Below are 10,388 nucleotides of genomic sequence, written 5' to 3'. Positions count from 1 at the left end.
CATCGACATTGGCAACAATTGAAGCCACCAGGAGGCCTCATGATTCATGTCGGGGAAGAAATAGTAGACAAGAGAAGCAGGAGAGACAAGGGTCACAAGGCTGGATACGACACGTGAGCAGCATGACTAAGGCCAAGCCTCCGGGGCCGCGCTAAACCGAAAGCGGCAGGAGGACGGAGGGCCGCAAGGGGGGCTCAGGTACTCAGGTACCGGGTACTTGCTGTCACAGTATAATCGCTGTCACTCCGCAAGTCCCGCGTACTTCGATTACGAGTCCCGGCCACTTTGCATCTCCTCTTGCGTGCTCCCTACTTTTTTTCCCTTTTCTGCTTTTCTTTTCTGCCCCCTCCTCTAGTCACTCGTTTTTACAATTCCCTTGGAGGCATTGCATTTCTTCTTATAATTCCTCCTCTTGTTTCCCCTTCTCCGCCAACATATCGCCCTTCCTTGCGTTTGCGGTTATCTGGGCCTACGTGACTTGATAAGGCTGATCCACGCTATTCGCCGACACTCCGATCCCAGCCAGTCCTCAACATACTTCCAATTGCTTGCGCCTTCTCCCCCTCTCGGTTGCCCCCCTTCCTGTGCGAGGTCCTCGTATGTGACATCAACCGTTACAGATAGAAGTCGGTGCAAGAGCACCGGAACAGATTGCAATGGGGGACGTTCACAAGACCAAGCGGATGGTCTCCGTCATTGCGGGCACGTTAGTAGCTCTAGCTTGTGGTACCAACGTGCGACTCTCCTACCGAGGCTTTTCGTTTCATACCTCACGTTTCATGTCACTGATTCTCTGGGTAGTATGCCTATTCAGCATGGGCACCTCAATTCAGCACCCGCATGAAGACCACATCCACCGAAACCAACTTCATCGTAAGCCGTCTCTTCGCTCGTCCCCTCGGCCAACTCTCCGACATCGGCTGGTCATTCACATTTTCTAGGGCGCAGCTGGAAACCTGGGCATGTATGCGTCGGGAATTCCTCTAGGATTGTTGACGGATGCGAAGGGTCCTCGATTGACGACGTTCATCGGCGCGATAACCCTTGGCATAGGGTATTACCCCATATACTCAGGTTCGTCTGGTCTTCTGAAGACGGAGGTGATCGATCGCAGTGCGCTGACAAGCGTCAACAATATAGCATATGAGCATGGACCAGGCTCTTTGGGTGTCGGCCTGTTGTCATTCTTCGCATTTCTCACCGGTTTCGGAAGTTCCTCAGCCTTTTCAGCTTCCATCAAGACAGGTAGGTCGGCTCTGGTAGCTATTCGGCTTGACTGAGATCGCAAAACTAACATTGGGTTGCGAATTCTTCTAGCGGCGTCAAACTTTCCTACACATCGAGGAACGGCCACGGCGTTCCCCTTGGCCGCCTTCGGTCTCAGCGCCTTTTTTTGGTCGACCATATCTGCGGTCATCTTCAAGGATGACACCGGGCGGTTCCTCCTCTTACTGGCAATCGGAACCTGCATTTTGAACCTCATCTCCATTCCTATGATCCAGATCGTGCCGCCGTACGAGCCTTATAGTTCCGTGTCGCGAGGCCGATCACCCGGGGTGGAGTCTAGGCGGTTGCTCAAAACCAAGTCCTCCGACCTGCGATCCAACCATGATGACTCCGATCTAGCAGGTACGCAGAGCTCTGATGCCTTTGATGCCCCACCATCCTCGCAGCATGAAAGATCACCATCCGCCGCGTCGAACAACCATGCTGCTTCTGGCCACAAATCCGACCTTGATGAGACGTCATCATTGGTGTCGAAAGCCAACTCGAGAACTTCTCGGGATTCCCATCATGACCACGACGCGGACGATGACGATGATGCTCTCTCTGACGTTGTCCCTGACTCACCTCACCCAGACATTAGAGGATTGGCGATGCTGCCTAGGATTGAATTTTGGCAGTTGTTCTTGACAATGGCGCTTTTGTCTGGTATCGGATTGATGACTATCAAGTGAGTTCTTCTTGCTCTGAGAATCGGTTGACATCTCGCTAATCTTCCTACAGTAACATCGGCAACAGCGTAAGCGTTTCTGTGTCCCGTGTTCTTTCTCTTGATTCTAACTGTCGCAGACCAAGGCACTCTGGACGTACTACGACGATAGTGCCAGCTCCAAGTTTATTCAGCAGCGGCAGGTAATGCACGTGTCCGTGCTCTCTTTTGGCAACTTCATTGGTCGCCTCTCAAGTGGTACGTATTTTGTGACATCTATTTGTATAATCTCATGGATGTAGTCTAACCGTCCCTGTAGGAATTGGATCCGACGTGCTAGTTAAAAAACTAGACATGTCTCGATTCTGGTGTCTGTTCATCTCGGCCGTCGTTTTCACTCTGACACAACTTGCCGGGTCGACGATATCTAATCCTCATCAACTTGTGGTGGTCTCCGGCTTTACCGGTGTTGCCTACGGCTTTTTGTTCGGCGTCTTCCCGTCTCTCGTTGCGCACACATTCGGAATTGGCGGACTCTCCCAAAATTGGGGCGTTATGACCCTCGCCCCGGTCTTCAGCGGAAACATCTTCAACCTGCTCTACGGCAGCATCTTTGACCGACACTCCGTGGTGGGCGACGACGGCGACCGCGATTGTCCCGACGGTCTTGGTTGCTACCAAGCCGCCTACTACACGACCTTCTTCTCGGGTCTTGCGGGAGTCATCGTCTGTCTATGGAGCATCATGCGGGAGAAGCGTATCCATAGCGCGGAACTTCGCAAAAAAGTCGAGCACGATCGCCTAGCTTGATTGTGATACCCGCATACGTATCTAGAACTTGAGTTTTCCCCTGAACTTGTCAGCCAGCATGTGGGTTTCGCGTTTTATTTTTTGATATATAATACCCCTCGCTCTCTTTTGGGTCCACGGACATTCTTACCTTTTCCTTATGTCACGTCACACATTATATAGATTGGTGGGTCAACAGGACTGACTTTGACCGAACTGGTTTCGCTCATTATTTATTTTGGATCTAAAGCATAATTCTTTCTCCGATTTATCTCTTCTTTCTTTCTTGTTTCTACGCGATTCACCTGGTATTAGGACTTGGTCTATCTCTAGAAGGTAAATTGATAGAAACCTTGGTGATTTCATGCATGTACATAAACTTTTTGGTTGATAAAAAGTATTCTCGTTTTTGTCAGAACGTCCCAGCTGTAGCCTTTCACCAAAACATGGTTTTCTGTGCAAATATCTTCGAGACAGGTCATGCCATGAGAGTGTGTCCTATGGGTCGTAGGGATGGATAGGAGTCGATCAATTCCAATGTCAATCTTGGATACGAACAACCATCTCAACAAGCCAGGTCCTCCGAGGCGCTGAAGGTTAATTTCGCGAGTAAACTCAAGATTCGCGCAGATTATGAGTAGATGCCGCTTCTATCGACCTCATCAGCATGAAGATGAACTCTATAGATTTCTGCTGCCTCGACGGATTCATTGTACCCAGTACACCCAATATTGATATCAATTATCAGACCCCCCCCCCAAATTTAGAAAAGACGAAACCCAGGCAACAATGCGAGGCCTTTTGATGATACACAAATGGGACATCACCACACATCTGCCGAAAATCTTGGACCATCCGCGCTAGAAGCTAGTTACTGGGACCCATGATATCGACGATACCGCTATCGACACATTCGTGTGAGACAGGTTAGGAGACAGCTGGAGGAATTGCATGGTTAGTACCCACCGTTACATACAGACGGATCGTTTCTGGAAGGCAGGTGTATCGCTTGTCTTCGCGGGTAGTGATTAATGTCAAGGTGCCTCAGGCGTCTGAGACTGTGCAACGAGGCGTACGCCTCGCTGAGCTGTCAAAAGGCATACACCTCGCCTGCCCCTCCATCCTCTGTAGATATTTATTCACCTGAGATAGATCGTTGAACTGAAACAATTCAAGCAGTCAGAATCGTCATTTGCGGCCCTGTATCATTATCCCGAACATCCAAATTCTACAATTAATCTGTAGCCAGGAGGGCAGACGATATATCATCTCTACAGATTTGAGATGTGACTATGCCATCCCGGGTCCAAGCTCTCCTCTTCTTCAATGTCAGGGTCAAGAAAAGATATGAAGGACTCACCCAGTATACGTAAGGTCATGCCACTTGGGGATAGATCCGGGTGTAGAAGGCAGGGCCGGGCTGGAGCTCTCGTGGTCGGGAGAATGCATGAAGAAGTTTCGACTCAGCAGGTCTTTACGGTGAATAGATCCGCTCTTTGGTCCGCGCTATTGGCCTCAAAGAGACCTAGGGATGGCACGTTCGCGATGAAGGTTACGGCATGGATATGCAAACTCATTCTATGGAGGATAGGCGCGGTAGGAAAGGTATACTTGCAAGTATTCCCCCAGTCCTCTTGCTGCTACTAGGCATCCAGTGTCTGCCTGACAACGAATTCAGCGAGGCGACCTAGAGTGAGAACAACTACAGCTGACCAAGTTTTTTTTAGTTATATTCTCCGCGTTCCTCCTGGAAATCTTGACCCTCTTTCTCTTTCACCTGTATAGCCTGATCTCTCTCTCTCGTATGAATAGGGAGGGCAAGCAAATCTCCTCGTTCAGCTTGATACCTATCGTCAAAGATGGCGGACAAGTAAGTGAAACTTTGCTATTTCAGCTCCCTGGTTACTTTATTCCAGTGGCCTCTGCTAACCGCCGATATGATAATGACTTATAGAGAGAACGTCCTTGGCGTCGACGCATCTGGTCGGGAGAGTGAAAGCGAATGGTAAGTCTCGCCAAACCAATCCAGGAACAGGCCAAGGCGTAGCTTCGAGGCTACTGATAATCAAGTGCCAACTGTTTATTCTGAAATGTATCCTCCATATTACATGGACTTAGAAACCCTGGGTCCATATGGTCTTTTTCATGTATGGTAGTATTATAGGTCGCCTACGAAAGCCATGAATGACCTGAATAAGAAGTTGTGGGATGCTAGCGACGTTACAAAACTCCATTCTGAGGTGTTCAATGAGTACAGGGAGGATTCTCAACATATTGCCCAGAGGCTCGAAATGTTGCGTGGAATTGGATCGGCATTGCCGCAAATTGATTTGCTGAACGGTGCACTCCGGAAGGCATTCGGCGATAGTGCCCAGATCGTTGGGATTCGGTACCTTTGCCCTACTTAGTCCCAGCATAAACATACAAAAGGGGTCATACCGTCTCTGACAAGTATGTCTTGCGCTTTACAACCGGGGATGCTTTCAGACTATCTCCTTACGGGGTGATATGGCTTGCGGGCGATCATCAATTACGGCAACCGGCGGGCTGGAGGAAGGCCGTTTCCGAGAAATATACCCTAAGCCCATTTATTCCTAAAGACAAAGCCAACATTTTCATCCATGCCATATCGTTCAACGCTCCAGAAACAGTCAACAAGCCGGTCCGCGAATGTTTGGCCTTGATTGGCTCTATGCTTCGGGTTTTCGCAGAACTGGCTGAGAAAGCAGGTGTTGGTTTACAGGCTCACCCAGTTCCTCCCTCGTTGGCCATCTCATACTATGGGGGCACTTGGAGATTCACCGTGGCAGCATTGTGTACGGATTCACAGGGTAAAAACCAGAGTGTCCCTGAGGGCTGTATTAGCTTATCTGAGTCTTCAAAGCCATTGTCATGCATGTCAACGAGGACTGGTGGAACTGGGTGAAAGAGGTTATGGCAAGATTAGAGGAAGTCACCGCGCAGCAAGAGAATCCCTAAGGCCGAGAATACCGTAGAATGGGTCTACGTTTTCCATCAACTGTGCTCCGCGACATCTAGGAGGGCATACACGGGGTGGACGTGGGCGTTCAGGCCGGGGTTTCTTCACAGAGAATCAAAGCTATTTTAACCGCAGGTTCGGTGTTTTTTCAACTCTCTTTTCATCTTCAAAGTTGGTTATTGTCGTCAATTTGCCGCCGTTTGGACTCGGGGCTAAAGGCTCTTAAGTTGACTAGATCGGGTGGGCACGGTGAGGTGTCCTTTTGGTCTAAGTCGAGAAATAGTTCGAAGGTGTATCAGTCATTTGTTTCTTACATTGATCAATGCTTGATAGGAAATTGGAATTGCCCATGTTTTGTATGCAAATGACGTACTTAATCATGGCTTGGTCAATGGCATACTCAAAATGAACAAGTACAAGGAGACCACCATGAATATAGTATAACTACACGTCCACATTCCTGGCAGGATATGTTGATAGTGCTGCGATGGATATGCCGTTGAATATGTGAGACAGTGAGACTATTCCCACTCCTGGCAAGTTCATCGGAGTAGGCATATTTCCATGGTTTCTTCTCAGAGCAATCTGAGAGCGTATGCGTCCCTCTAGTCGAGGGCTGACGTGTCATGTCAAAGATATCCATATACCTCGCAATCATCCCGCAACAAGCAGAGGCAGTGAAGGTAATAGCGGAAGTGCGTTGAAGTAGGCAGAAAGGGCCGTGGCTAGAAGAAGATCGTCCGCCAAATCCGGTTTCGATGGGCACGTGCGCAGGTAGCTCTTTTGCCAACCTTTCGTTTTCCCGACGGACGTGAAAGTTGAATGGCGAGATTCGACTTGATCAACAGCCATTGAGATCATGGACTTTCTCTTCCAGTATCATGCATGTTTAGACCCGGAAGTGGCTGAGTGGCTGGGAAGGGTGTCTGGCACTACACCTATGGTAGGATGAGGATGCGCCTATTGATACGCCGAGAAGCCATGGGCACGCACTTCTTTTCTCCGCAATCGCAACTGACAAAGAATTGTCACTAGAGAGTATGTATATTCGAATGTGTCATAAGTAGCGACTGTGATTAGACGAATCAGGCAAAGAAAAACCAGAAAGCAAGTGGTAGACGTCACGTAGGTATTACTCGAGTCCGTCGGGGCGCAATCGATAGCAGCCGGCGATATCGATAATCATAATCAATCAGTCGATCGATCTTCCTCCGGTCGTGTCACGTTGCCTCTGCTTCATCTCCTCTGATCTCCCTTGACAGTACTGACGCTCTGTTTTATTTTTTGCTTCCTGAGCAGTCGTCAGACACTCTTCGACCATCAATGAATTAACCGGGTCGTGCCAGTGGCCTGTTATCGCGACGATCTCCTTATCACCCCGGTCTCTCCCTGTTTCTCGGGTAAAGGGCTCTCGTTCAGATCTTTCGCTCCTTATCCTGCTATGATCTGACCATCCACCGACAACAGAACGCCGTCTTTCACCACCGGGGAGATTTTCAATTCCCAGTCTAGACCTCCGATCAATCTGCCAATCTTCCGGGTGAGGGCAACCAAGAATTGGGAAAACATTCCATCTCTTCCCTCCCTTTTTCGACGTGGCTGGTCCTCGAGCCGCATTCCTCACTCCAACCGTCAGATCCAAACAACCTCGAACACGACGTGGATCTTGGGTCTCTCTTCTCTTCCTTGAGCTTGAAGTGCGTTCAATTCGGTTCTGTTAGGCCGGATTTCTAGTCAATCCCCTCTCCCACCCTCCACAGTGGCTTCTTCGCTTCTGTTTCGGGCGTCGCCCATCGACCCGGCCCTCCGTCCTCCCTCGCCGTCCACGCAGTCGCACGATCCCAACTACAACCAGTCTTCGTCGGCGGAGAGCAACTCCAGGCAGTCGACAACAGATACTGCCGCGGGTGCATCGTCGGCCTCTTCGCAAGCTTCCGGAACCCTCCCCGAATTCAATTCTCTCGACAAATCGAACCATAGTCCCGGCAGCAGCGGCGGCTTCCCCAGCTCTCTAGGCCCGTCCTTGCCCGGTCTTTCGGCTTTGGCATCGGTCGCCTCTGCCCCTACATCAAATTTACGGTATGTCTTGTGGTAGCCGTGCATTGCGATACTAGTTTTCTGCCGCGGTGAAAGAGGGTTCCGTCGGGGATCGCGGTATACTTTGCACGCGCGTACATGTATCGTGCATCCACAGCCGTCTCTTGAACTGGAACTAGCCCCCTCCTTCCGATTCTCTACATCGAATCAACCTAAGATATTTGCATTGCCAGCGAATCTCCAACACTGACTTCTCTGGCTTACGCGTGCAGGGCGTCCAGCGGCAATGCGCATTCCAACATGGCCAATATGACCTATGCAACCTCATCTCCTGCCGCCACGACCGGTGGACAGGGAAACAATCCGGTAAGTGAAGCGACGTAGCTGAAGACGCGATGCTTATCGTGGCTTATCTTTCTTTTTTCTGGCTTTTTTTTTTTTTTCCCTTTTCCCTGGCGATGGTTTTTCCAATTCCGGCCGATCTGTTATCAGCCGGCTTGGCACCGGCCGCTCTTATCGCAACCCGACAAATCTCTCATCTTATCAACCAGCGCCTTCCCTTTCCTCCTCTCTATCTGTCTATCTATCCTATCATATCACTATCGGCTCTCTTCCCCCGTCTCTTTCTCCTCCCTCCCCATTCTCACTTCTCGCGATGGCGACTGCAATGGCTGACCAAAAACGGCCCCATTTACAGCCTGTGTGCCAAAATTGCGGCACCTCCACCACTCCTCTCTGGCGCAGAGACGAGCTCGGCTCCGTTCTCTGCAACGCCTGCGGCCTGTTCTTGAAATTACACGGGAGACCGCGTCCGATAAGCTTGAAAACTGATGTCATCAAAAGTCGCAATAGGGTCAAGACCGCTGGCCAGGGTCCAAAACGCAAGGTGAGTCCGATGTTAAAATCTCTTTTGGCTTAGTTCCGTGACGACGGTTGCTAACGTGTGCATGGTCGCTTTAGTCCACCGGCGCCGTTGATGCCAATGGCCTGCCTACCTCGAGATCGGAAGCGGGTACTCCTCCGTTGGGAGGATCTCACGGATACCGTCGCGCGTCGCGCAAGGCATCGCCGGGTCATTCGGATCGCTCCAACTCGCCGGTTCCGCGAACAGAAACCCCCGGCGCTTCGTCGATGCACCAACCCCACGCGCCGACGCAACACAATTCCAACATCGCTCCGCAGCATATGTTTGACAGCGTGACCCTTGGAGAACATGGTCTCAGCGCGTCCAATGGTCTTCCAGCCACCCAACTGCGCCAACCGTCTCCGACGGCAACCGCTGCTGAAGACCGCCATCTCGAGTCGCCCCAGACCTATGAGGGATTGCTCGCGGCAAACACGTCGCTCAAGACTCGTGTGAGCGAGCTAGAGTTCATCAACGAACTTTTCCGAGGTCGGGTGACGGAGCTTGAGCAGAGCAATGCCGCTGCGCGCCGATCCGAGATGATTGTTCGCGACTCGGAAGTGCGCCTCCGACGCTCGCTCGACGACTCTCAACGACGGGAGGATGAGCTGAAGCAACGCATAGTGGAAATGGAGCGTCAAGTCTCCGACAACAATTTCAGCGGCCCGATCGCGAACAACAACAGTCCAAGCGAGCCTTTAGCTAAGCGCATCAAACTGTCCGACGTGGTCGATCAACCGGCTGATTCGCCGAACAAATCGCCCAAGAGTATCTAATGCCGATGGAATGTGACGTGTGAGCTGCGCCTCTTGCTTCATTTGACAGTACCCCAAATTTTTGCAAAAACTTGGCATCCGCTTCTGCTGAATTCTCTGGTCTTCCCTTGGCTTCATGATACCCTTTACGAGTCTGTCTCTTTTGGCTGGATGTATATCGGATCTCACTAATGTCTCTCTCCTTTCCGCCTTTATTCTACCTTCCCCCAATCAGCTCTTTTTATTTTACGTCCTACCTCGACTCCATTTAACGTCGAGCATTACTTTTCATTTCTATTCCGATGAGCCGGGGGAGACTATCTTTGGGACAGCGATGCGCGGAGCAACCAAAACCCCCTATAAAATCGACGTGGGAGCGATCTAGCTGTATGTGTGTTCTATAATCTGTTTTATTCCACTTTTATTATTATTTATACTACTATTCCCATTTGTATTCTATTTCTGTGTTTGCCTGCTTTATGACTGGCCCAGATGAGGGTCTGCTCCGGGGATTCGTCTCCGAGATGTGGCAGGATCACGATTTGAGGAGGATGGGGAACCGGGGCTGGGGCAGGCTACGTGGTTAATCGAGTGCAATTTATTTATCATTTGCTCCTAGTGTGTTGTTGCCATCTGACGGTGCGTGCATGCGACATGCAAGCCGGGATAAGACCAGAACACTCAAAAAGAAAAGTCTGCACTTTATCTTTGGAAACCGTTTGTTGTCTACTGTTGATTTCCAGCCGTCTCGTTACTTGCTTCTCTTCTCTTATTAATATTAATTCCCTTGACTTGACTTTATAATTTTAACTGCCCTATTTATCTTTTTAATTGTTCACAAGACTCAGTTGATTCCGAGGGCTTGACTGCCAGATGACGATCTCATGCACGTCCGACTTGAATTGGCCATTGATTGTCCTTGCAGTTATCTTATCATCTTTATCTCTCAACCGAGGCTACCCTTCATATTTACTTCGCCTCCTTGAGTCA

The 10,388-nt window shown here is 50.2% G+C and overlaps 2 protein-coding genes across 2 annotated transcripts; both read left to right on the top strand.

The window, feature by feature from the left end:
- Positions 1 to 656: 656 nt before the first annotated feature.
- KD926_001929 (putative MFS transporter) lies at positions 657 to 2,743 on the top strand (the record flags this gene model as incomplete). Its single annotated transcript, XM_053096869.1, has 7 exons — positions 657 to 734; positions 802 to 873; positions 942 to 1,245; positions 1,318 to 1,954; positions 2,008 to 2,023; positions 2,074 to 2,191; positions 2,253 to 2,743. 7 exons carry the CDS (start codon positions 657 to 659, stop codon positions 2,741 to 2,743), a joined length of 1,716 nt encoding a protein of 571 aa, XP_052959086.1.
- Positions 2,744 to 4,581: 1,838 nt separating this feature from the next.
- Positions 4,582 to 9,419, top strand: KD926_001928 (putative GATA transcription factor (AreB); the record flags this gene model as incomplete). Its single annotated transcript, XM_053096868.1, has 8 exons — positions 4,582 to 4,592; positions 4,677 to 4,727; positions 4,887 to 5,111; positions 5,210 to 5,538; positions 7,424 to 7,781; positions 8,012 to 8,105; positions 8,437 to 8,625; positions 8,700 to 9,419. The coding sequence occupies 8 exons, from the start codon at positions 4,582 to 4,584 to the stop codon at positions 9,417 to 9,419; spliced, it is 1,977 nt and encodes a 658-aa protein (XP_052959085.1).
- Positions 9,420 to 10,388: the final 969 nt, after the last annotated feature.

This window comes from Aspergillus affinis (assembly GCF_023601865.1).
Source record: "Aspergillus affinis strain CMG 70 chromosome Unknown NODE_13_length_462506_cov_86_819959, whole genome shotgun sequence".
NCBI lineage: Eukaryota > Fungi > Ascomycota > Eurotiomycetes > Eurotiales > Aspergillaceae > Aspergillus > Aspergillus affinis.
Note: the sequence above shows the minus strand (reverse complement) of the source record. Positions and strands in the feature narration are given on the sequence as shown.